General features: G+C 37.9%; 2 protein-coding genes across 3 annotated transcripts in view; both read left to right on the top strand.

Moving 5' to 3' along the window:
• Positions 1 to 6,001: 6,001 nt before the first annotated feature.
• Positions 6,002 to 17,114, top strand: dbf4b (DBF4B-CDC7 kinase regulatory subunit). Its single transcript, XM_057826279.1, has 12 exons — positions 6,002 to 6,145; positions 6,616 to 6,973; positions 7,049 to 7,225; positions 7,366 to 7,416; positions 7,488 to 7,557; positions 9,200 to 9,264; positions 9,448 to 9,487; positions 9,585 to 9,630; positions 14,620 to 14,748; positions 14,820 to 14,943; positions 15,017 to 15,150; positions 15,235 to 17,114. Exons 2-12 carry the CDS (start codon positions 6,821 to 6,823, stop codon positions 16,445 to 16,447), a joined length of 2,202 nt encoding a protein of 733 aa, XP_057682262.1. The 5' UTR covers positions 6,002 to 6,145; positions 6,616 to 6,820; the 3' UTR covers positions 16,448 to 17,114.
• A 174-nt stretch (positions 17,115 to 17,288) lies between these two features.
• The window catches only part of LOC130909834 (disintegrin and metalloproteinase domain-containing protein 11), a 38,284-nt gene continuing 27,580 nt past the window's right edge, over positions 17,289 to 27,992 (top strand). For both annotated transcript variants that reach the window (XM_057826738.1, XM_057826737.1), the window contains exons 1-4: positions 17,289 to 17,641; positions 21,568 to 21,704; positions 21,888 to 21,964; positions 22,100 to 22,166. In XM_057826738.1, the coding sequence (XP_057682721.1) occupies positions 17,584 to 17,641; positions 21,568 to 21,704; positions 21,888 to 21,964; positions 22,100 to 22,166 (339 nt within the window). In that variant the 5' untranslated portion in view covers positions 17,289 to 17,583. The remainder of the gene's footprint in view (positions 17,642 to 21,567; positions 21,705 to 21,887; positions 21,965 to 22,099; positions 22,167 to 27,992) is intronic.

Raw genomic sequence — 27,992 nt, 5'->3', positions numbered from 1 at the left:
ATTAGTGGTTGACTAAATACTTATTCGCCCCACTGTAAATGAAAAGAACATACAGACAAACTACCATTATTTAATGAAAATTGCATTATCATTTATGTAATCTTGACATAAAAAAAAAGAGCGATCAAAACAATAATCATGTGATTGAACAACTAATAAACCCCGGACGGGCCATAGTCACATGCACTATAGATAATCAAGCAAACAATTGATTTGACTTCATCAGTGTCACATGATTAATGACCCCTTTGCAACAATTCATGTCTTTGTTGTTATCTCCACAGATCATGAGTGGGTTGTAGCCCATTTTGTGTGCAGTCAACCACTACAAGGCAAGGCAGGTTTATTGTATAGCACCATTCATACACAAGGAATAAAAGTTAACGTTCTATGTGGGATCAGGTGAGATGGATGAAAGGGGAGACACGGCAGATCGGGTTTGAGAGCCCCGCATGGCGATACCTAATCTAGGCCTCGATGATACCGCTGCAGTAATCAACACCACCATACAAACACCACTGTATACAGTATCTGCACTTTGGTCCCGCAGCGTAAAATTTAAGCAAACACACATTCTTAGTTAGTTTCCAAAACAGGGTTCTTTATTCTTACTAAGTGTCCATTTTTACATGACATTTGCATTTGTAATTGCATTTTGAAATCATGAGTAAAGTATTAGTATAATTAGTATTATTTGATTTCCCCATGATGTTACAATGTGATACATTGAACATTTTAACATGATTTTTTTTTTTCCATAATGCACTTTAAACAAACAAATCTGACAGTGTTAGCCAAAGTCCTTATTTATTGTATATGCAGAATGTATAGGAGAGTAGACATGAACAATTTAGGAAAACCAGCAAATTTGTTTTAGATTAAATCAATATCCTAAATAAATATGCTGCAATTGTCCCTTCTTTTTTTAAAAAAAAAAAAAAAAAAAGCTCAGGTAGAAGAGTTTAGTTGTTACAGGAAGAATGAAAGATAAGTCATCAAAATGGCATTGATTCACATAAGTCTTGAGTTAATAGTGTTTTAACATGTGTTTAAATCGGAATATGTGCAATAATTATACACTCGATACGCAATACGATGTAACGTAGGTATGGATAGGATGCATAAGGGAACTTTTTTTTCACTAATCTTGCTTTGATTCAGGAGTGTGCCTGCCCGACCTTTCCTTTTATTGAACTTGCTGTATTTGTATTTAAAAAATGTATGTAACACAACATTGTAAAAGGAATATAAAGCCATCAAGTCATCAATTATTCCCTCCTGAGTGTTTATTGCAGTCATATCAACAAAACACCGAATACATGCGAATTTAAAAGTTCAGGATACAGAATACTGGTATAGTGGTAAAGGGCAAAATATGCAGTTGCCACACATGGTTTGTGGCTTCTAACTCTTAGCGTGTTTAATATATATGGCTGAAAACACAGATGACTGAAGAAGCAGTTTCTGCTCTTGCAACCCTCTTTAAAATAAACTGCTGTATTTTAAGCCAAAAAAACTGTTGTGTTTGAAAGAACAATATGTCTATATTCTGCCATAGCAGATTCATGGCGCATTAGGCCCCAGAAATATTTTTAATTTGTCCGTTTTACCTGTCGCGCAACTGCTTTTGTTGCAACCCAGCCATAAAACGAAGGTATTTAATTATATTTATTAGTCAAAATGTCCATCATTTTTAGCTTTGAATCATTAATTAATGTGTAATATTTCATTAAAAAAAAAAGACTTAAAAAAATTACTCGCATATTTTAAACTTTTAAACAAATTACGTCACAATGAAAAAAATGGCGTCTGTAAAAAAGTCACGGCTATCTACCTCATAACTATCGCTTAATTGTATTTTTTTTGTTACTGTCGCATTTTCTCTGATATGTTAGATAATAAATAATCGGTCAAAACAAAGAAAAAGTGGGGGAAAAACATTTAAAAGGGTAAATATATGAAAAAGAATCTCGACCACTCCTTGATGTCTGCGATTTCTGATTTGCGACCCTTGTTATGTTTCCATGTTTCACCCATAAAATCCCCCCAAAATCCAGCTGTGGCTATTCACAGCTGTGTCTTGACACTCAGTGATAAATGCTACATGGAGTTTTTGGATCGAAACAAGGTAAGTGCGCGCTAATATCTCGTTAAAGTCATGGCGTCTTTAATTCTGCTCTCGCGTGCTCTCACCTCCAGATAGGGTTTTGCTGTTTAAAAAAAATTTATATATATTTTTTAAATGCCTTCCTGTTCAAATTTTTTCTTCCCCCAGAAAATTGAGATTTTAAGCTCTCCAATTATGTATCACACATGCATATCGGACAATTTTGAAAGTTGGCCAAATTGGGGGTCTCAGAGCGGAACTTCAGGTCACCTGAGTGTATTCTGCCATGGCGGAATTGGGTAAAGTTTTCAACTAGCATTTGTCCGATATGCATGTGTGATACATCATTAGAAAGCTTAAAATCCTCAATTTTCTGGGGGAGGAAAAAATTTGAACAGGAGGACATTTAAAAAAAAAAAAAATTGAAACAGCAAAACCCTATCTGGACGTGAGAGAATGCGAGAGCAAAATTACAGACGGCATGACTTTAACGAACTATTATGGCGTACTTACCATGTTTCGATCCAAAAACTCCATGTAGCATGTATCATCGAGTGTCAGGACACAGCTGTGAATGGCCTCACCTGGATTTTTGGGGGATTTTATAGGTGAAACGTGGCAATATAACAAGGGTCGTGATGCAGAAATCGCAGACATCAAGGAGTGGTCGAGATTTTATTTTTCATATATTTACCCTTTTAAACGTTTTTTTTCTTCTTCATTTTTTCTTTGTTTTGATCGATTATCATCTAACATATCGGCGAAAAAGCGAGAGTAACAAAAACACTACAATTAAGCAATAGTTATGAGTTAGATATCTGTGACTTTTTTACAGACACCATTTTTTTCATTGTGACGTCATTTGTTTAAAAGTTTAAAATATGCGAGTGAATAATTTTTTTAAAGTCGTTTTATTTTTTTAAAAGAAATATTAGACATCAATTAATGATTCTAAGCTAAAAATGACAGGCATTTTGAATAATAAAAAGGGCCAGCAATAGACCATGTTTTTCAGATGCCACATAAACAGGGTGTTATAAATAATGAATGAATTGAGTTTGAGCTCGCAGATGTAAACAATTGTAGCCTCACTAGGATTTACACCTGCATAAGCCGTTAGCTATAATGCTTTGCTTTGTATTAACATCAAAAGACGAATATTGCAATGTATTTTGACAGAAATTCTTATACAGTATGAACCACAATGTTTTGTAATTTCCACCAAAACTATTTTAAATAAAAGTGTAAATGAAGAACATCCATTGTGTGTTAATGTTAGATGTGCACTAGTGACATTTCATACTATTTAAACTGTGCCAAATGCAACATTTAAAAAGGCCTCTGGACCAGTGGTTCTTAACCTGGGTTCGATTGAACCCCAGGGGTTCGGTGAGTAAGTCTAAGGGGTTAGACGAAGGTGAAAAAAAACGCAAAGCCCTATTTTCGTATGCTGATTAAATCTAGGCAAGTGGCTTTTTAGACCAGGTTTTGGACTGGTTTGCTCCCAGTTTACAGACTTAATCCATTTCTTTTAACTGCTAGTCCTCAATCTGATGGGAGGAGGAAATGGTTTGCTCAGTGGAAGATTGGCTCGCACTTGGTATGAGGGAATAAAACAGACCATTTTGAACCAGAATTTATTAGCTTGCTAGCTTAGAAATATTGGTTTTGATTTTTATTATCTAATTCCGAAGGGTTCAGGGAATCCGTATGTGAAACTTGTGGGATTCGGTACCTTCAGCAAGGTTAAGAACCACTGCTCTGGACATTCTGAGGCAAAATTCAATAAAGAAATACCAGATGTTTTTTTTATATTTGAGAGGTATTAATGTAATAACTGAGATATAGTTTAGTTAGAAAAAAATGTATATGGCGGAAAACACTCAGGTGACTTGAAGTTCCACTCTGAGACCCCCAATTTGGCCAAATTTCAAAATTGTCCGATATGCATGTGTGATACATCATTGGAAAGCTTAAAATCTCCATTTTCTGGGGGGTGTTGAACAGGAGGGCATTTAAAAAAACAAAAAAAACAAACGTTTTTTAAACAGCAAAACCCTATCTGGAGGCCAGAGCACGCGAGAGCAGAATTACAGACGCCATGACTTTAACGAGATATTATCGCGTACTTACCTTGTTTCGATCCAAATACTCCATGTAGCATGTACCACTGACTGTCAAGACACAGTTGTGAATGCCCACAGCTGGATTTTTTCGGGATTTTATGGGTGAAACATGGCAATATAACAAGTGTCGCGATGCAGAAGTCGCAGACATCAAGGAGTGGTCGAGATTAGCTTTTTCATATATTTACCCTAATAAACGTTTTTTTTTTTTAAATTTTGCTTTGTTTGGATCAATTATTTATCATCTAACATATCGGAGAAAATGCGACAGTAACAAAAAAATACATTTAAGCGATAGCTATAAGCAGTGTTGTTAATAACGGCGTTACAATATAACGGCGTTACTAACGGCGTTATTTTTTTCAGTAGTGGGTAATCTAATTAATTACTTTTCTCATCTTGGCAACGCCGTTACCGTTACTGAGGACGGAAAGGCATGCGTTACTATGCGTTACTATATTGGTCGAAAAGTCTGAGGGAGATGGACTCACCAAGACGACAGAGCAGAGCAGGAGCGGGGAGGAGGCAAGAAAGTTGTGACGCCGAGCAAACGCGATGCTAGGTAGCTCCAATAATACATGTTGTAGCCGATAGCCGACAAACTACGCCCGCATGTTATGGTAGATATGGTAGACATGGTAGATATCACATGTACTGTATATAGATATAACTAGATGCAACTGACAGACATGGCACTAGATGCGTTAGTAGACAGCCGCCATCTTAAAGCAGTAGGCTTTTTAGGACGGCTCTGTTGTAGAGAACCTTCCTAGCGAACCTAAGTAACTTTTTATCTAAAATACTTCTAAATCGGCAAAATCTTGACTTGAATCTATCTTTAAATGATGAAACAGTTTTAAAACGTTCATATGTCGAAAGTAGAGAGAAGGGAACTAATGCAATAATGGGAACACTTTTAACAACTTTTAACAGTTGATTCAGGGTAAAGGGTAAATTAGGGTAAAGAATTGAGCTCGGGCCAGTTGTACCAAAAACCTCCACAAAAAACTTCACATAGTGTGGCCAATGTTTTTTTTTTTTTTTTTTTTTTTTTGAGGGGGAAAAAAAAAAGTAATTATCACCAATTACTTTGCCAAGTAACTAATTACTCTTACATTCAGGTAATTGAGTTACTAACGCAATTACTTTTTGGGAGAAGTAATTTGTAACTATAATTAATTACTTTTTTTCAGTAAGATTAACAACACTGGCTATAAGGTAGATATCCGTGACTTTTTTACAGACGCCATTTTTTTTCATTGTGACGTTATTTCTTTAAAAGTTTAAAATATGCAAGTTTTTTTTTTAAACGAAATATTAGACTCCAATTAATGATTCTGAGCTAAAAATGACAGACTTTTTGAATAATAAGTATAATGAATTACCTTAGTTTTATGACTGGGTTAAAACAAAAGCGGTTGTGCGACGTCTGTAACAGGGGTTTTCGGGTAAAACGGACAAATTAAAAATAGTTCGGGTGCTTCGTGCGCCATGAATCTGCTATGGCAGCATATAGACATATAGTTCTATCAAACACAATAGTTGTTTTGGCTTAAAAAACAGCAGTTTATTTTAAAGAGGAGTGCAAGAGCAGAAACTGCTTTTTCTGTCTTGTCTGTGTTTTCCGCCATATGTATTGTTCGTAATTTATTTTGATATTAATACTATTTCAAATTATGTAGTATTATATCAATTTTAAAAAGTAGCGTGCGTAAAAAGCATTATTCACACTACATACCAGTTGGTGGCGGTATTTATTTGCCAACTACCGATGAGAAGAAGAGGCGTAACATTGTACCGGATGTGAGCATTTGGTGTTTTTAAAAATTCGGCGGTAGCTTGCATGTCCCTTTCTAGTTAGATGACTCATTATTAGGCCTTTACGAACACTTTAAACGAAAGCGTCAGGAAAGTAAGTAACACTTAATTGATTTATCACTGTCAAATAAAAGATAACGGAGTTATAAACTAATAATTTTAACCGAGTAAACACGACAACAAGTTGAAGGGTAGCTAATAGCAGCATAGCCGCACGGTGTGCTAGCATTGAGTTGGCTTTCTGTGTCGTATTTTGTTCAAGTTCTGGAACGTTGGTTTGAACTCCGAAAAAAATACACAATTGCTTGTACAGTTATAGTCCACTCCCTGTTTACGATGGTATCCAATACGCTAATATGCATTAAAAAAAACTTTTATAATTATTGTAATTCTTGAATAGTAACATAAAAATTTTAATTGAGCGTTTTGTGCATATTAAAAACAGTTCAATCATTATAATTAATGATTTTTGGAACTGTACTGGCAAGGAAATTCTATTTTTACGGGATTTTTGGTTGTTGTATTTTCGTATTTACTTATTCTAACTTTAGTTCTCCTCACCAGGTGGACACCCTTCAGGCCAGCTAATGTAAACACGGCTGTTAAAATCACCCTCCATGAAAGCTTTTCTCCATCTTTTGCCATTGATATCATAAACAAAATCCAACTCTCTCAAACTTTATGATAATAATAATCATAAAAGAATAGCACTCATACACCATAAATTATTTTCTACATTATTCCTGCAACTGGCTGCGACAGGACTATCATGCTGCAGCATCAGCAGTGTGAAGAGCGGCTAGGACCTTTGGGAAAACTTTCTCCTGGGGAGAATAAGCTTGAGGGGAAGACGTTTTATCTGGACAATGTAAAGAAACGTCCTACAGCCCTGCTTTTGGAAGCCATCGCTCTTCTTGGAGGGGTATGTCATCAGTCCCATTTTGTAAATTATAAACACGGAAAGACTATTTACACTATGTTGAAACTATTTCAAAAGGGGGTCGAGAGCTTCCTCCACAGGGATGTGAGCTTTGTGGTTACGGGAAGTCAGGAGAGACTGGAAGAGAAAAGGCTTGCAGGAAACAAGAGGAGCGAAGAGCCTCGGCGGCCTGTGAAGCAGCAAGAAACTGTTCTTGACAGCTGCAAACCGCGAGCAGGAACTTCTCGGCCAGTGGTACGACACAGATAATCTATTGATGGTCCTAATAAAAATCGTTTTTTATCAAATCAAGTAATGTTAGATGGATTTTTAAAAAAAATGTAAAATGTGTGGGGAATGTTTATCAGCTCATACTATCCATCTGTCTTCTCTAGGCATGCGGCAGCCGAGGAAAAGCGTTACTTGAAAAAGCCATTCGCAATAATGTAAGTTGCTGACCGGCACACTTTGAAACCTTTGCTGTATGTCCTTAGCTAAAATATATTTTGTTCTTTAGGAGCGGCTGCAGGCGAACAATGTGTTGGCTAATGCCCGTTCATGGGGAGTTAGCATTGTTCATGTAGATGGTATCCTTTTTGCTTCAAGTTAAACCACTGAAATCGGGCCGCAGCTATTGATAATTTTAGTAGTTGATTAATTTAACAGCTAGTTAGTTTGAATAATTGAGTAATCGGATTAGGAACATTTCAAGATTGCACTTTCGAAAGAGCATTTAATGCGAATAAAAAATAAAATTGCCGTGTGTTTCTTCATACTATGCAGTATTGCACTTTCATCTAAAAATAAATTAAAATACCTGAGCTTAGTCTCAAACGATATAAAAAAATAAATGAGGATTTAAGAACAACAAGAGAACAATTGGCTAGCTTGCATAGCAAAAGTCCGCTAGTTTAAATGCGATAAAATGCAAACTTAAAAAAAAAATAATTTTTTTTTTTACAATGCTCTAAACAAATCGTTCAAAATAGGGCTCTCAGTCGATTACAATTTTTAATCGAGTTAATTACAGCTTAAAAATTATTTAATTGTAATTAATCGCAATTCAAACCATCTACAAAATATGCCATATTTTTCTGTAAATTATAGTTGGAATGGAAAGATAAGACACAAGATGGATATGTACATTCAACATACGGTACATAAGTACTGTATTTGTTTATTATAACAATAAATACACAAGATGGCATTAACATTATTAACATTCTGTTAAAGCGATCCATGGATAGAAAGACTTGTAGTTCTTAAAAGATAAATGTTAGTACAAGTTATAGAAATGTTATATTAAAACCCCTCTTAATGTTTTCGTTTTAATAAAATTTGTAAAATTTTCAATCAAAAAAATAAACTAGTAGCCCGCCATTGTTGATGTCAGTAATTACACAATTGTCATGGGTGCTTAAGCTCATAAGATCAGTCGCACCCAAGTGCCAGCAGAGGGCGACAAAACTCCAAAAAAACACAAGTAACAAGTGGACATTGCACCGTGCTGTCATTTTAATCTGTTTGAGCGGGGCATGTGCGTTAATTGCGTCAAATATTTTAACGTGATTAATTAACAAAATTAATTACCGGCCATTAACGCGATAATTTTTACAGCCCTAATTCAAACATTAAAAAAATGGCTTGAATATACCTAAAAACTAAATTACGAATGCATGAATAACACTAACTCAAAGAAAAACTTGCCTTATGTTGGTCTTAACAGGGAGCAGCTGGATTCAGCCGTGTTAGATGAGTTGTCATATTCACATTTTTCCACCAAAGGGCAATATATGCACCCAAATCAAAAAAATAAATGCAAACAATTTCAAAACAAACCATTACAACACCACTCTAATTAAACGAGTACTCGAAGCAGCAAAATTTGATTTTTTTTTTTCTAATCGAATTATTCGAGTTAATCGATTATTCGCTGCAGCACTACATTGAGGTGAATTGACACCATCTTAAAATAATGCCCTTATGTAGTTGTTTTCCAGATTTTTAAGGAAATACAATAAAATAAACCATTTTTTTTAAATTAATGAACCATTTTAATATTGGACATGCAGTTTATAACAAGCTCATCCCAATGCAGTGAACCTCTGCTCACAGCAGGTGGCGCCTCGTGCGTGCTAATGCATGCGCGTCTTCCAGAATCCAAACTGATGCCCAAAAGGGGATAGATATGTATTTCAAATGCTTTACTGTTCCTTAGCGCTGCCACAGATGTTCTTTGTTACTTGAAGAAACTGAACAGTGAACGTGTCATTGGGAAACACAGCAGAGCTGAGGTAAGACAAGGAAATCCTGTTGAGTTCATGTTAAGACTGCCACTGATAGCCAAAATGACCAATCCACATTCACGTAGAGGGCTGACCGAGATAATTCTCTCGCAGTCATAATGTATTGGACATCTATTGCCGTCAGTGAGTTAAAAAGTGCAATATAATTAAGTAAATGTGTGTGTATTTCAGAGGACATCCACCAAGCAGCCTTCGTGCCGTGTTGTCAAAGGTTAGGGAAAATGACATGAATATACTGCAACTGTAATGTCTTTGCTGCCAAATTTGATTAGGCCCGGCCTCATATATTGTCCCTTATATTTTGACAGCTGTCCCTCTGAGATCTCCTTTCCTCAAAATTGAAGACCGTAGCAGGTGAGTGTGGTGTGCAGCGGACATCAGTGGTGGCATGCAATGAATTAAAAGTCCTTCGTTACTGTACTGAAGTACATTTTTCTGTATCTGTGCTTTACTTCAGTACAAATATGAAGTGGTACTTTTTACTTCATTACATTTTACAGCAGGTATCTGTACTTTTTACTCAACTACTTTTTAAATTGTCGCCTGTGTTATACGTTACTTTTGTTTTTCTTATTGGGAATTGATGGTTTCGTTTTCATGCCTCCGACGCAATCGATAAGCCCCGAGCAATGATACCATAACCGAGCACTAGAGGCAGCAACATGAATACAAGCAAGATTAGGCAGGTGAACAAGATATTGACCAATAAAAACCACCACACTCTTATACCGTAGCACCTGATGGTTGCTTGCAATCTGCCATTAAGCTTTTGAGCTTGTTTAGCTTTTGTTTACATTGCAATTTTATTGCTCGTTTTTTCCCCATTCTGCACAGTTTTAAATAAAACTGAGCAGTTAATGAATTTTTTGGTTCTTTCTTTGAATGTTGACTTAGATCTTTTACATTTTTGCATCGGGAGAATATACTTTCACTTTTTATGTGTAAACACATTATTATATGTGGTAACAATGGATTAATGTCTTCAAAATATAATTCAAAAAAGGATTTTCACTGCGCTCTTGTGATATATTTTCATATGTGTCTGAAAAAGTTCATGAATCAGTGTTGTTTTTGGCAACCCTTTTAATTATCATCTTCGTTTCGGATGAAAATACTTATTAGTTTTAGTCATATTTTAGTTATTTCAAAATGTCTTCGTCTATTTTTAGTCAACTACTGACAAAGTGTTTGTGTATTAACGTCAAACGTTTTAGTCCATGAATGAATAAATAAATAAATGGTTTCCAACAATTTCGAATGAACACTGACAGACGAGCACGTATTCGTTGAGTTTACAAGGACATCAACATCTTCATGATGATGATACACACTCAGCAGGAAAACAGCACATTATTTGCAATTAATTAAACTCAACTGGACCCCACAAAGTGTATGTAAAAAGTTTTCTAAGAGTTTAAGAAGAACTTGCTGAGTCACGGCGCTTAATGCTAACGCGAAAGCAATGCTAACGCTAAAAGTTAGTTTAGCGTGTGATGATGATCAGTCAGCACAGACTTTTAAAGGCTAAAGCAACACGGCATAGCCAAGATAAGAAAAGCAAAGCTACCCAGGCGGCACCTGACACGTGTTTCACTAAAGGAATGGGCACATGCTTAAGCCTGTTTGTGGGTCGGGACGAGGCGCAGCACGTCGCATGAGTGACATGATCAACCACTGTTAAATGCGTACTAACTATACATAAGATAATCACAAATTGTGAACTTTTGACGGAAACTAAGGCGAATTTTCATCTCAGTCTCGTCTTGTCTGACGACATCTGACAAGACTGGCATCCATATCGTTATGTGTTAGTCTCCCAAGACACATTTTTAGCAAACTTGAGAACGATAAACCGATACGACCGGATATCCGGTTTTACAGGTGAGAGTTACAGATGTATCTTTAGTAAAGTTACCATTCGACAGTAATTAGCCATTAAATATTCAATGAACCGATAGTAGAGATAGAATTGGGCTATCGCGAGCACAAGAATTGGCTTCTAGTGCCTAGTTTAATGCATTGCTTAATATAGGGTGACCATATTTTGATTTCCAAAAAAGAGGACACTCAGCCCGGCCTCTAGATACTTGAATTTTACTCGAAGTGCAATCAAAGATGCCTATATCACTTTAATATATTTATAGTGCGCCCCTCACTCTGGATGGAAAAATGCAGTTTGAAAAAAAACAATGACTTAAAAAAAAAAATATATATATATATATAATGCAGACCCATAGAAATGTAGTCCAGTCAATACACATGCACACAGTAGCCTATGTGCCAACTAAACATTTTTATAAATAACTATCACGACAATTGTCCTTGACAAATTGATACTCATTCAATGTTTTAGATTGCACACAAACAAAAACTGAAACAAACTGACAAACTATTCAACCAGCATGTTTCCAAATGTAGCAGTTCAAAACTACGTTTCCCATAATGCCTAGCGCGTTTTAGCTTACTGATAGCTAGCTGAGGCAAAAATCAAACTTTGTTATAAAAGTTTACAGTCATCGGCAGCGCAACGATGCGACACCAAACAGGATTTTACAGTCAAAGCTCTGACAGAAGTCAACAGTTGCCATTATATACGTATTTATCGTAAAAAAAAATTAACAATTGGGCAGGCGTTGTGGCCAAATCGTCAACCCAGTAGATGGTGGTGATGCCTAATGATAGGGGTAAACTGCCAACAAAAACAAGAAAAACTACTTCTTCCCTCCCTACTACTTGGAGCCATGTCATCGCAGGCAGGCTCTGCCACCCAGTGGCCGGAGGGATTCTCTTCAAATTGGTCCCGTGAAAAATGATAAAAACCGGACATTTTTATGAATTTATAAAACCCGCCCGGTCGAAGAAGATACTACGTGAAAGTAGGACTTGTCTGGGCAAAAGAGGACGTTTTGTCACCCTAGCCTAATATGATAATAATTTAGCTTTTACTTTGCATGCTGCGCTTGTGTCATTCACCACACAGCGCGCTTAGATCGAGACCGCACGCATGATATAATATGGACAAGCACTACTCAGTCGTGGTTGCCTCAACTTCCCATGCATTTCGGCAGAACCGCTACTAGTTGCCGTCATTACCCGATCGTCACGGGCGTGTCATAACAAAGCGAGAGCTAACGAAACCATTGTAACGCTCGCTCCGTAGCATTTTCTTCACAGCCCAAAACGAAACTAGTAGTGTCAACGAAGCAACATTCTAAAACAATGGACAGTGTGATCACCGACGCCAGCGACATGCAGCGATTGATTTTCAACGCACTCAGGAAAACAAAAGTCGGACTTTGAAGTGATGAAGGCAGCCAGATCTGTTCGCATGGGACAGAGCTTGTGTGAAGTGTGGAGCGGTACAGAGATCATGAGTTTTTGACTCTGAAAAATAACCCACTATAATGGTGGAAAGGGCGGCATATTGTTTCCACGAAACGCAGTCTACTTAAACATGTGGATTAATAAATCTTCCTCAAGAAAAATCTGCCCTTCAAAAAAGATATGGACAGTGACGAGGAATAAAAAATGAGGAAGCACAGGCATAAGTGAATGACTCTGCTGTGTATTAGGTTAAAGTAATGATTATTGACCTGTCTGTCTAAAATACCATGTTTTTATTCCCCCAATTATACCAGTCGTAAAGCAGAATTTATTATTTATTTATGATAACGCTAGCAGGTTTAATTCTTTTTGTTAGGTCTAAACTTAATACTTGAACTAAGAAAACAACAAAGACCTAGGAAAGGACGGAGGAAAGATCAGACTTGAGACGAAGATAAATTTTCACTGGTGGCCACCAGGGAGAGGGTCGACAGCGCAGCACGCTTGCTCACAGTGAGCCTCTCTCAGCCCCCTCCCTGGGGTTGCGCCTTTTATTGACAAAGTGGGAGAGCATCAACACACATGCGTAAGTTTCACATTCCGAGAAATAGCTGTTTTCTTGAGAAATGGGTGCGGGCAGTTAGTTGTTTCATTTTACTGAAATGTGCCCCACTGGGTCATGCTGACATCTGTTAAGTTTCACCTTCTTTCTTTTGTAAGGCCTTAACGGCTGTTAAGTAAGACAGTAGTTATAGCTATTAGTTTTAAACACACATTATTAACCTTAGCGTGCAAAAGCATTAAAGCACATCTTACACTTTTTTTCCTAGAGCTGCTGCATATAATTATTTTTGTTTGTTTGTAAGATGTTTACGTCAAAAGTTTGCACTTAAATTACTTACCTCTTGTGTTAAAAACACCAGGAAATACAGTAATTAAATTACTGCACTTTATTGTTTTCTGTCACTGGAGTTTTATTATCACTCCCATCTAACAAAATGACGGTCATATAGTAAGCCTTATTATTATTTTTTTTTCATAAAAAAAATAAAAACATTGGTATGAAATTTTGTTTAATTTTGCTATATTAGGAATGTGGTCTTTTTATATGTTTAAAATACTGTACAAACACACACAACATTTACTATCGTATCGGTTTCACTCTATCGAACCGTATCGTTCTTACACTGTATCGAATCGCTCGGCCTTAAAAATGTATCGTTTTTTTTTATTGAATCGTAACCTGTGTATCTAGTTACATATCGAATCGGCTTCGTGCCAGAGATTCCCAACCCTAGTTTTTAGCTCGTCTTCGTCATAAAAAATTGTTCGTTGACGAAATATTTTCGTCATTGTTGACGAAAACAAGACTACCATGAATGCGTCAAAACTATTTTGCGATATTTGAGTTTTTCATCGCGAAATTTCAGTTTTGCCTATTCCTAGGGTTAATGGAAACGCCGCTACTGAGAGCTCTGAGAGTATACCTTGCAGGGCTCTAGTTGAAAGGTTTCAACTTTCTTAATTGCGCCTGTTAAAAAAATGGCACCATGTAACATGACGAGCTCGCGCCCCCCATGGTGTCCACAACTCACACGGATAGCGTTTCTAGTTGTGCCCCTGCAGGGGATGTGAACGCTAACTGCTCTTTTCATTTCTCCTCTCATTTGGCCTAATTGAATTGCTCTCGGCGAATGCATGGACATAACGGAAAGAAATGAACTGGGACGGAGGAAATTGTTAAACGCCTGAGCTGGTGTTGGTTTGAAACAAGAGAAATAAATGCAATTTGTAGTACAGTACTAGATATTATGTAATAAAAGTGTTTGTTTTGCATTTATTTTAATTGATCAAGTCAGTATAATATAGCAAGATGGTAATATTTTTGGTTGCAGTTTGAATGTTGTTTAATTGCACTTCATTATTTGATAAGGGTGTTTTTTTTTTTTTTTTTTTTAATTCTTGCTTGAGGATTAAATGGTCTCAGATACTAAAGTTTGTATTGTTCTATGTAACCAGGAAGTACAAACCTTTGCACATGCAGTCAATGACCTTCCCTTCGCTTTATTACTCGGGTCAATTCAGTCCTTTCGAGTCGCCACCTCCTCCTCGCTTTGAGAAGACTGCGCAAGGAGAAAAAAAATCAAGGTTGGTTCAAACTACTAGGTCCCCAACTTGGTGAATTTCACATTGAAATTGTATTTTTGATTGTTGTTCAGACCAAACAGCAAAGTCAAAAGCTGCAGTAAGGAGAAATCTCCAAACCAGTCTCCTTGGCAGCCACGCAAAAAAGCCATCTCTTTCTGTGAATGTTGCCTTCAGCCCGTCACTAACCTGGATGAGGTGAGAAACCTATCAACTCATTGTGGCGTCTTCTGACCTCAGTGTTTGATTTGTCTACATTTATCTTTTGCAGCACTTACAATCTGAACAGCATCGCGCCTTTGTGCTGGAAAGCTCCAATTTTAGTGCCTTGGACTGTCTTGTGGTTCAAATGGTTCCCATATTTGACCTCAATCCCTCTGAACAATCCGAAGAAGCCCTGAATAGGCGAGTTATAATCCCCTTTGTAGTCCCGACCTCGCAAATTTACAGTTTTACTCATCAATCTTGTTTTAAATTGTTTGTTTTTAGACCACGAGCTATTCTGCCCAACCCGTACAACTGTGAACTGGAGCCTCTGACTGATGCAGAAACGGGACATGAAGTTCAAGCCTTAAAAGAACAGCCCTTCTCCTGTCTACCTGCTCAGGATGTTCCTCCTCAGACTAAAAAATCATCAGAGGAACCGATTCCCATCCCAAATCCAGTCGTGATATCATCTGACATCAAGTGTCCTGAACCGGACAGCGTCGCCCACCAGTCAACTACGCCGATGCCAATATTGGACTTGGCGCCGGAAGTTCATTTTCCGGCCAGCCTCCAGACTCGTCTTAATACACAAGATCTCTCATTTGACCCGTACTCCCTGCCTCCAGTCCTCAGTCCGCAAGTCTTCACTCCCGATGACATGGAGTACTGTTGTCTATACTCAGAACCTCCTGTCCTCAGTCCTCAGAACTACTCCAATGAGGACCAAGAATGCGAAATGGAGATAATGGCAAGTGTCTCTGAATCTATTCCCATCTCCATTTTCACATTTCCTTCTGTAGCAGTGCTCAATACTGAAGAACTAAAGGGCTCCCAACCAGAGGTAGTTTTAAAAGAGCCCGTGTGTCTTTTGGAGCAGTCTCGCCCGGCAACTCCCAACCTCAAAAAACGCCGTCGGTTTTCCAGCTGCGAGCACAACTGCAAGAAAAGGACAAAGATAGAGGATCTCACACAATCAGAAAGTCACATTATTACAATGGATGAGGCATTTTGTATTTCGGAGAGTGCAACTGTTCAAAAAGTGCAGTTGAAAGGAAATGACTCTCTAACAGACAGAATTTACCTTCCTGAAGGAGACAGTCTACATTCTCCCTTCAATATATCGGGTGTTGGAACAAGATGGTTGCCCGCTTCACAGATTTCTTCACATCAACCCGGGCAAGACTCACAACAAACCACACCGGTGTGCATCGATCCAGCTCTGATCCCGGACGTAGCCCGGCTTGATCCATCCTCATCCGACTGGGACTGCGAGCTGATGTCTGGCCTGGGCTACGCACGTAACGGATCGCCGTCAGGCCGGTGTGAACCTGCGGCGGACAATCTGGATCAAGACTTCATCCACAGACCGTGCACGTGGATGGGTGACACCAGCTACGAGTCGCGGCTGCACACCGCCCTGCAGCTGCCCACCCCCGCTGTGGAGCCCTCAAATTTTTCCAGAACTGTGGTGCAGATCGTTGAGGTTCTTCACTGACTGTCTTTGTGAGGATTTTGGCAAACACTGTTCTTTCAAAATGTATTTAACCCACATATTAGTGAGTTATCTTCAAAATTTCAGAGTTAATGCCCGACAGTGTTACTTAAAACCTTATGAATTTTATTATTTTTATTAACTTAATTTGTTTAGTTATATGATTTTGGTACTTATGAATTTTGTCTTATTCTGGAGTCTTGATACATGCAGGAAGCAATTTTTCATTACAACAGTTTCAACATTTTAGTCATTTGGAATATTTTCAATATTTTTCCCAACTGAACTTGCTGCAATAATTCCAAATTGCTGTAATGATCTGTTTCTAGAGGGTACAACTGTACATTTAATGTTTTGAAAGTGAGTACATGACTTTTTTTTTTTTATCTGCAAAACTGCTGCCAGTGTTATCATGCTGATAAGTCTTTCAGCAGCTGTCTGGGACTTGCACTGGGACTTTAATTAGGTGTTTTCCGAAAGGGGCATTATTCAATTACTTTGAGTGCTTTGGAGCAGATCCCAGTTGAGTTCGTGTTCTGTTCAGCCAAGCGTTTGGAAAAGGAGAACTCGCACTCGTTTTCAATGGTCTCCAGTGCGCTCGTTGGAAGTGGATCTAAATGTTATGAACTGTTAAGTGTAAAATTGTTTTAAATAAATGTTTTTAAAACAAGTTTTCTGTTTTTTTCAAGACGACGAACGCTATGAGAAGAATTGGGTTATTACACAGGAACGTCAAGTGAGCATGTACGCATTAATTGACCAAACCAAACCATGAAAGACTCACTGACGCCCCCGTGAGGCTGGAGTACCGAAACGCATTGACCGTTCCACTGGTTGCGGTGGTGAAGAGTGGATTCCACCAGGAGCTCCTGGCAGCCGCACCATCCAAGTAACTTCATCCGCTCACGTTGTCTCGTAAACCCGACATAAGGCACGTATGGATGGGTAAAAATTGAACAAAAACCGGATTTTCTTCCATGGACTCTCCACTTGAGTGTCGACACGGCGGATGAGACGGCTCCAAACGGTGTTCACGGGAGACCGCGTTCGTTCTGGCTGGCCGCCGTCCACTGCGCTCCGGCTTCCCGCCTCCAGCTCGCTCGCTTGACGGCGGACACCAGCGGGACTATGTGAGCACCATGCGGGCTGTGAGATGCCTGCTGTTCGCCGCGGTGCTCGCACGGTGCTCCGTGACGGGTGAGCGTGGCTTTTAAATTGCCTTTGAGTGGAATTATTTGACGATATGCCATTAGATTCGAGTCGTTGCATCCTGTAATTGGTAACCGTGTGGTCGTTGCCCTAAATTGGAATTTTATCTTATTAACCAAGAAGTAAAATGGTAAAATATAACAAGAAGGACACAGTCGGTGCCCTGTGACCCTGATTTTACATTGATAGATGCACGCAATTCATTATTGGACTTTTTAGAACGTTTTTGTAGTCTTTCACAAAGAAGGAAGGATGGGGAAAAAAACAAAATGTTCCCTAATAAACTTTCCAAATCAATCACATGCCTTTTGACAACTATAGATGTCCAATTCATTTTTACTGAGAGCGAGCAATGGATGGATTGGTTTGGATGTCTAACCAATGAGTTAAAACCAGAGGTGTAAGAGTAGCGTTACTTCAAAAGAATATTACTCAAAGTAAAAGTAGTCATCCAAAAAATGTACTCAAGTGGAAGTAAAAAAAAGTATTTAGTGAAAAGAATACTAAAGTAATAAGTAACATTGTGAGTAACTGCTCAAGATGTTAGATTTTTTTCTTAACTTTATTGAGAAAAAAATTCTTTATCTGTATGAACAGTTATTATTATTATACTGTACTGCAACATATTACATAACCGCATCAAGCCAAAGGGGGAAAAATCCGTAGAGAAAAAAATATATAAATCAATAGTTATATAGCTCACCCGCCATTTTCAATTTGTGCGAGGAAAATCATTTTGGTCCTCAACAAACTGCAGGTGTGGATTCTGAATGAGAAATCATTGGTGTCAAGGGTTTTTGTTGATTGGAGTTGTCCGATTATGGCTAGGTTAACAATATTGCTGATAAAAGCACTTTCAAGTAATATAAGTTTTTGTTAGCAGGGTTCCGCCAATATACATGATGCCATTAAAGAGGTTGTAACTTGTAATAGTCTTTTACTATTGTGAAAAGGCTGGTTTAGGTTTAGCTCAGCATCCCTGCCTATTAACCATTAGTTGCCCCCAAACTAATATGCTGGGGATTTTTTGCATTCATGGTGTAGAAATTCAATGAACAGTAAATGATTGAAATATAATAAATTATAAAAATATTACTTATAACTAGGGTTGTTCGGATCATGTTTTTTTGCTCCCGATCTGATCCCGATCGTTTTAGTATGAGTATCTGCCGATCCCAATATTTCCCGATCCGATTGCTTTTTTTTGCTCCCGATTCAATTCCAATCATTCCCGATAATTTTTCCTGATCATATACATTTTGGCAATGCATTAAGAAAAAAATGAATAAAACTCGGATTAATATATACATTCAACATACAGTACATAAGTACTGTATAAGTTTATTATGACAATAAATCCTCAAGATGGCATTTACATTATTAACATTCTTTCTGTGAGAGGGATCCACGGATAGAAAGACTTGTAATTCTTAAAGGATAAATATGACTTTGTATATTGTGACTAAATATTGCCATATAGTGTATTTGTTGAGCTTTCAGTAAATGATACTTTAGCCATTTAACTGTTCTGCCCAAATGCATGATGGGAAGTGCAACCATGACTGTGCGTAGTGGCACCAATTGATATATCTTCTCTGCGTTGGGAAATAACATAGGGTGTTAAGAAAAAGATTAACTACTACCTTTCTTCCCCACATTGCTTCCCACGATATTTCTAATTATTGAGAGAGGGATTTTAAGGCTTTAGCCAACTAAAAAAAGGCTCCAAAGACTGCCAAAATTCACTCTACTCATTTTACGCTGCCTTGTAGCTCTATACATAGGTAAAACGGCGCCATTATAGATTGAACGCGATAATGTGTGAGTAGGTCATGCAGCGTTCATGGCGGTAATTACCGCCATGAACGCGATAAATTTAATAGCCCTACTTTAAGCCAAAACTAAAGACTCTGGATGAGTGTAAGACATTTTGTCTGTAACGTTAAATACAATTAGAAAACGATTTAATTTAAAAAATATATGTATTTAAAAAAGGCATGTCCGATATTTTTTTGCCGATTCCGATACTTTGAAAATGACGTGATCGGACCCGATTGATCGCCGATCGATCGGATCGGGACATCTTTACTTCTAACCACTATCAGAATGAAGTAGTCACTAAGAAAACTAGAAAAGTAATAAATACAACAAATCTGCGCAAAAGCCCATCAAAATGCATCCTGTGAATTGTCATTGCATTGGCCTGTCCTATGTTTGCCTGCCTGTGTTTGTAATGCTTTGGTTGCCCCCTAGTGGCTTTTTGGGGTAACTACTTTTAACGTGATTTAAAGCAATGCTAGGTAACTTTTCAACTAAAGGGTCACCGGTTCAATTCCTGGCTACGATTGCCCACTGTCGAAGTGCCCTTGGGCAAGCCACTGAACCCTAATTTGCCCCCAATGAGTTTGCAGCCCCTTGCATGGCAGCAGCACCATTGGTATGTGTGCGTGAAAGGGTAAATGTGTGCTTTGGGCATGGTAACCATGTAGTTAAATGCGCTATATAAGTACTGTCCATTTCAGAATGAAGTAGTCACTAAGAAAACTAGAAAAGTAATAAATACAAAAAATCTGCGCAAAAGCCCAGCAAAATGCATCTTGTGAATTGTCATTGCATTGGCATGTCCTATGTTTGCCTGCCTGTGTTTGTAAAGCTTTGGCCGCCCCCTAGTGGCTAATTCTTCCAGAGAGCAGAAGTGCCTTCTAGTGGAGAAAACATATTTCCAATTATGAAACTAAAAGGATCATATCTCCGGTTTTCCGTGGTCAATCGGTGCCAAATTAAAAACTAGGAGAGAATTTAAAACTACGCTTTCGAGTCATGTTGACGGCGGCGCTCTATGTCAAATACTACTCAAGACGCCACATGATTGAACAGGCCGGCGTGATCATAATACTGCAAGCTTGGGTCTGATTGGTATCATGGACTCAGTGATTATCATTGCGATGTCACATTGGTGAAACTGGTTGAGCCGCTGTTGGCTTCTCTAGCAAAAAAAAAAAAAGATGTAAAATCTAATATGTAGAATAAAGAGGAAAAGTGTAACAACTAGTGTAGCCCAATGTAGCAGAGTAAGAGTAGCGTTTCTTCACAAATCTACTCAAGTAAAAGTAAAAAGTATAGCTTAGTAAAAGTACTCATAGAAATACATTCTTATCAAAAAGTTCCTCAAGTAGATGTAAACGCGTTACTACCCACCTCTGGTTAAAACTAGGGCTGTCAAACGATTAAAATTTGTAATCGAGTTAATTACAGCTTAAAAATTAATTAATCGTAATTAATCGCAATTCAAACCATCTATAAAATATACCATATTTTTCTGTAAATTATTGTTGGAATGGAAAGATAAGACACAAGACGGATATATACATTCAACATATGGTACATAAGTACTGTATTTGTTTATTATAACAATAAATCAACAAGATGGCATTAACATTATTAACACTATGTTAAAGCGATCCATGGATAGAAAGACTTGCAGCTCTTAAAAGATAAATGTTAGTACAAGTTATAGAATGTTTATATTAAAACCCCTATTAATGTATTCGTTTTAATAAAATGTGTAAAAATTTCAATCAAAATAAACTAGTAGCCCGCCATTGTTGATGTCAATAATTACACAATGCTCATGAGTCGCACTCAAGCACCAGCAGAGGGCGACAAAACTCCCAAAAACACAAGTAACAAGTGGAGATTACACTGTATTGTCATTTTATTCTGTTTGAGCGGGGCATGTACATTAATTGCGTCAATTATTTTAACGAGATTCATTTAAATAATTAATTACCGCCTGTTAACGCGATAATTTTGACAGCCCTAGTTAAAACATACTCAAAGTGGAAAAGCTTTTTCATACTATTGGTCTAAATTTCTCCACGTTTTCCATTTATTCCAATTGACTATATTTGCAGGTCTGAGGGGGGACTGGCAACCCCCCATTGAAGACCTTGTGCAGCCCAAAAGGCTCCTGCAGCAGATCCACTCCCAGGATGAAGTGCTTCACACCCGCCTCGACACCCGGGTCCAAAACTTCTCGACGGGGGCGAAGGTTGTTTAAAATTCTCCTCACGCAGCACATGAGAACATATCATGTGTCTCACCTTGTACCTGCCACACTGTAACTGTCCTCTGTCAGAACTATCACTTAATTGACCTTTTAGAGATCAATATTACAAGGGGAAACAAGAGTAATAGAATTGCTGTTTTCCATTTTCTCTCTCACTCGCATCAGCCCGTGCATCTGGCCCAGAGCAGCTTCCTGGTGGAGGCCTTTGGCAGTTCATTTATCCTCGACCTGGAACTTAACCAGTAAGTAAACCCGCTCAGCCAACTCTGCAGCATGTCCTTGGTGAGCCTTTGTTGTGCAGTGTTGATATTATTTTGCACAGACGTATGTTAAGACATACTGAGAGCCTTATGTTTTCATCTTTCTCTCAACTCCAGTAATCTCCTGTCGACAGACTATGTCGAAAGACACTTTGAAGACAATGGACAGCCATCACAGATTAAGGTACCTGAGATGTTAATGCATAGGCTGCCATTGACAGCGATATACAGTGGGGGCAAATAAGTATTTAGTCAACCACCAATTGTGCAAGTTCTCCTACTTGAAAAGATAAGAGAGGCCTGTAATTGTCAAGATTGGTAAACTTCAACCATGAGAGACAGAATGTGGAAAAAAACCCCAGAAAATCACATTGTTTGATTTTTAAAGAATTTATTTGCAAATCATGGTGGAAAATAAGTATTTGGTCAATACCAAAAGTTCATCTCAATACTTTGTTATGTACCCTTTGCTGGCAATAACGGAGGCCAAACGTTTCTTTAACTTTTCACTCTTCGCTTGGCGTAAAGAAATCATTTGTGGGAGCAATTATTAGAAAATGGAAGACATACAAGACCACTGATAATCTCCCTCGATCTGGGGCTCCATGCAAGATCTCACCCCGTGGCATCAAAATGATAACAAGAACAGTGAGCAAAAATCCCAGAACCATATGGGGGGGACCTAGTGAATGACCTACAGAGAGCTGGGACGACAGTAACAAAGGCTACAATCAGTAACACAATGCGCCGCCAGGAATTCAAATCCTGCACTGCCAGACGTGTCCCCCTGCTGAAACCAGTACACGTCCAGGTCCATCTGCGGTTCGCTAGAGAGCATTTGGATGATCCAGAAGAGGACTGGGAGAATGTGTTATGGACAGATGAAACCAAAATAGAACTTTTTGGCAGAAACACAGGTTCTCGTGTTTGGAGGAGAAAGAATACTGAATTGCATCCGAAGAACACCATACCCACTGTGAAGCATGGGGGTGGAAACATCATGCTTTGGGGCTGTATTTTTTGCAAAGGGACCAGGACGACTGATCTGTGTAAAGGAAAGAATGAATGGGGCCATGTATCGAGAGATTTCGAGTGAAAATCTCCTTCCATCAGCAAGGGCATTGAAGATGAGACGTGGCTGGGTCTTTCAGCATGACAATGATCCCAAACACACAGCCAGGGCAACAAAGGAGTGGCTTTGTAAGAAGCATTTCAAGGTCCTGGAGTGGCCTAGCCAGTCTCCAGATCTCAGAAATCTGTGAAGGGAGTTGAAAGTCTGTGTTGTCCAATGACTGCCCCAAAACATCACTTCTCTAGAGGAGATCTGCATTGAGGAATGGGCCAACATACCAGCAACAGCGTGTGAAAAGCTTGTGAAGAGTTACAGAAAGCGTTTGGCCTTCGTTATTGCCAACAAAGGGTACATAACAAAGTATTGAGATGAACTTTTAGTATTGACCAAATACTTATTTGCACCATGATTTGCAAATAAATTCTTTAAAAATCAAACAATGTGATTTTCTGTTTTTTTTTTCACATTCTGTCTCTCATGGTTGAGGTTTACCCATGTTGGCAATTACAGGTCTCTCTAATATTTGCAAGTGGGAGAACTTGCATAATTAGTGGTTGACTAAATACTTATTTGCCCCACTGTAGGTCCAATCCATTTGAACTGGGAGACGCTGGCAGTGTATGAGTTAAGATGTGTGCCGTCAACGAACACCTATTCTTAGTTGTAGTCAAAAGCTGAAATAAACAATAGAGCCGTCTTCCCGCTATCTCTACATGCGTGCTTCTCCGCCACAGTGCACCTGACCAATCAGTGGACGGTTGTCATGGTAATCATCAGCAGCAAGCAACAGTGGGTGTACTTTGTGGTGGTGTGAGGGGAATTCAAATGGGCACCATTTTTTCAAAACCAAATCTTACAGCACCTTTGGCGCTTCGGGGTGTTCAAAAAGGATTGAAATTTGTGTTATGGTAGGGTAGAGGCTTAATTAGGGCTGCAGCTATAGATTATTTTAGTAGTTGATTAATCTATCAACTAGTTAGTTCGAATAATTGAGTAATCGGATTAGGAACATTTAATGCGTTGCAGAATACATTTTAGGAGATTTAAAACAAAGGCTTGCTAAGATTGCACTCTCAGAAGTGCTTTTAATATGAATTCAAAATGAAATTCCCGAAAGTTTCTTCAAACTGCAGAATTGCACTTTCGTTTAAAAATGAATTAAAAATACCTGATCTTAGCCTCAAAAGGTGTAAAAAAATAAATAAAGGATGATCTAAGTACAGCAAGAGAAAAATTGACTAACTTGCATAACAAAAGTCCGCTAGTTTAAATGCTATAAAACGCAAAATTATTTTTTTACAACGCTCTTAACAAATCGTTCAAAGTTTGAACAATGTTTGAACTTCAAACACATATTCCCACAAAAACGGCTAAATATACCTATAAACTAAATTACGAATGCATAAAAAACATTTTAGCTCAAACGAAAACTTGCCTTATGTTAGCCTTAACAGGGAGCAGCTGAATTCAGCCACGATAAATTAGGTATGTCATGTTCACTGTTGCCACTAGACGGCAATGTATCAATCAAACTAAATGCAAACACTTTCAAAACAAACCATTACAACGGCACTCTAATCAAACGAATACTCAAAGCAGCAAAATTTAAATCGAAGCTTTTTTCTAATTTAATTACTCGATTGATCGTTGCATCACTAGGCTTAACAGTCTTGAATTTAATCATCTTGATGGTGTCTTCCCCCCAATTTTTTTTTTTTTTAGAAAATCTAAAATTTCTAATTGTGTTATACAAGTTGTCATTTTCAGAATTATTGCAATTGCACAAATTGTTTTGTGAGGTTGGCCATTGAATTTTTCTTGGAGTTAACATTACATTGTTCTCACTGGTCATAAAAAGTCTTACATTTCACCTGATAAAACCTGTAAGAATTCTGTTTTTGCCTGACTCTTATGACATATGTCATTTAATTGTTGTTGCTTCAGTGAAAAATGAAAATTAACACTGTTTGGATGTAGTTTTAACAATATTAACTGTATTAGAGTAATTAAATAATATTCATTCATTCGTCTGTATTGTTAGGCAAGTAACATAATTAGGGTTGTTCCGATCATGTTTTTTTGCTCCCAATCCGATCCCGATCGTTTTAGTTTGAGTATCTGCCGATCCCCATATTTCCCGATCCGATTGCTTTTTTTTGCTCCCGATTCAATTCCAATCATTCCCGATAATTTTTCCCGATCATATACATTTTGGCAATGCATTAAGAAAAAAATGAATAAAACTCGGACGAATATATACATTCAACATACAGTACATAAGTACTGTATTTGTTTATTATGACAATAAATCCTCAAGATGGCATTTACATTATTAACATTCTTTCTGTGAGAGGGATCCACGGATAGAAAGACTTGTGACTTTGTATATTGTGACTAAATATTGCCATCTAGTGTATTTCTTGAGCTTTCAGTAAATGATACTGCAGCCATGCCCCAATGCATGATGGGAAGTGGAACCATGATGGGAAGTGGAACCATGACTGTGCGTCGTGCTACCAATGGATATATCTTCTCTGCTTTGGGAAATAATTTAAGGTGTTAAGACCAAAAATCAATTGCCACGTTGCTTCCCCACATTGCTTCTCATGATATTTCTAATCATAGGGAGAGGGATTGCAAGGCTTTAGTTAATTGAAGAAAGGCCCCAAGGGCTGCCAAAATTCACTCTACTCATTTAGCACTGCCTTATATCTCTATATATAGGTAAGACGGCGCTACTACAGGTTGAGCGCGACAATGAGTGAGAGGGCCGTGCAGTGCATACATTAATTGCATTAATTATTTTAATGTGACACATTTTTTAATAAATTAATTGCTGCCGTCATCGGGATATTTAATAACCCCACCTTAAGCCCAAACTAAAGACTCTGGATGAGTGTAACATATTATGTCTGTAACGTGAAATACAAATCGAAAACGATTCGATTAAAATATATATATATACATATATATATATATATATTAAAAAAGGCATGGCTGATATTTTTTTGCCGATTCCGATACTTTGAAAATAACGTGATCGGACCCGATCGATCGGGATCAATCGACACATCTCCAAACATAATATGTCGTTTTCTTCCTTACTTTGTTTTTCCTAAACAAATTCAACAAACAACTGAGACTCTTCACAGACATGAAAAAAAATACATGTAAATAATCACTGCTCGAAAACAGATCCCTGTGGGACGCCGCACTATAAAATCGCACCATGGAGGGATTATCTATCATTTGTGTACCTTTACCTTGCAGAGCCTTTTTTACGTATATCATATTTCATAAATGAATAAAGTATATAACCCAACACAATGTGCAAACTCACTGACATTTCCGGGAACATTAAATAGACAGCTTTTGTCTTTCCTGCCGTCACATCTCGATTTACCTCTGCTTAAATGACCTGCCAATAAAATTCCTGCTGGCTTTGTGTGCCCGCTTTTGTGTTATCGATCGCCGCCGACTTCCACTTTTCCATTGAGCTGGTGACCACCTCTCGCTCTCCCATTGACACACAAGTCAAGGGAATTGAATTAGGAGTGATACTTTGTCTTGGACTGATTGAAACCCCTCCTTTAAATGTGTTAATGTCAGTTTGAATACCCTTTGATATATTACAAGTTGCAAATATAGCTCACAGCTAGGAAACAATGAATGACATATTCCCGATTCCATTGCTTTTCGGACTACGTACACACAATCTATCCATCCATTTTCTGTACAGCTTTTCCTCATTAACTTCTAATAAATGTCCTCTCCACCGACAATGTGTTCTGACAGATTCATGAAGGCTTAGTGTGCATTACAATGTAATGTATTTCTGCCCTTGCCAGTGTCCATTATATGAAGTACATGCATCGCCTCCTCCACGTGCAATGAGGAGTGCTGTGTCAGGCAATTTGACTGCCTCCTTTTAAGCCATGTAATCCCACCTTTTTATTTATTAGCCCTCTCTGGCTAAGTGCTTCAGTACATCCAGTCGGTCTCACCCCCCATTTTCAATTTGTGTGATGAAAATCATTTTTGTCCTCAACAAACGGCGCAGGCATGGAATCTGAATGAGAAATCATTGGTGTCAAGTAGTTTTGTTGATTATTTCTGATTATTGTCCACAATATCTACCGGCAAAATAACTTTTAAGTTATATAAGACAATATTGACATCAAGTTAGTATTTGCAGTGCTCCGCTAATATACATGATGCCATCAAAGTGGTCGTAGTAGCCTTTTACCACTGTGAAAGTGCTGGACTCGGTTTAACTCAGCATCTTTGCTTACTAACCATGAATTACCTCCAAACTAGGGATGGGCGGATCGATACCAAAATATCGATATTTCAATCTAGCGCGTTAAGTTTTAGGTATCGATCCCGAAGCAAAAGTATCGATATTTGGAGTTATTATATTATATTTTCTTTGTCTATTTTTTGGGTATATTTTTGTGCACACTTTTTGTACTACTTTTCCCTTTCGCAAAGCAGTTTACGTCCATTTACGTCCCTATCCTGTGTCGATCAGCATGCTTTTCATACGCCCCTCTTTCGAGGCACCAACACAGTCGCAACAAACAAACAAACCAGTTAAAAACAGGCTCACACAAATTGGGAATTATTATTTTCCTGTCCAAACTCCAAAATACAAAATACATATTTTATCTTATTCCAGAAAAAAATCAGGTAGAGGGACTTTAATAAAAGTGTGAAGTAAATGGTTTGTTAAATATTTAGAGATTTAAACAATCTGCAGACTTCAAGGTTCTCAAGAAAAGGAAACTTACTGACCTAATGCCTTACTTGACCTTATTATTATTTCTTATTAATTTATTATTTCTTGTTAATTTATGTTTAATATTTGTTTTGTTTAATATTTCATTTATTTTTCTGTGAAATATATTTTTCCATATTGTTTTATGTTACAAACAATTA

Source organism: Corythoichthys intestinalis, chromosome 21, assembly GCF_030265065.1.
Source record: "Corythoichthys intestinalis isolate RoL2023-P3 chromosome 21, ASM3026506v1, whole genome shotgun sequence".
In the NCBI taxonomy this organism is placed as follows: Eukaryota; Metazoa; Chordata; class Actinopteri; order Syngnathiformes; family Syngnathidae; genus Corythoichthys; species Corythoichthys intestinalis.
The sequence above is the reverse complement of the archived record's forward strand: the minus strand, read 5'-3'. Positions and strand labels throughout refer to the sequence as shown.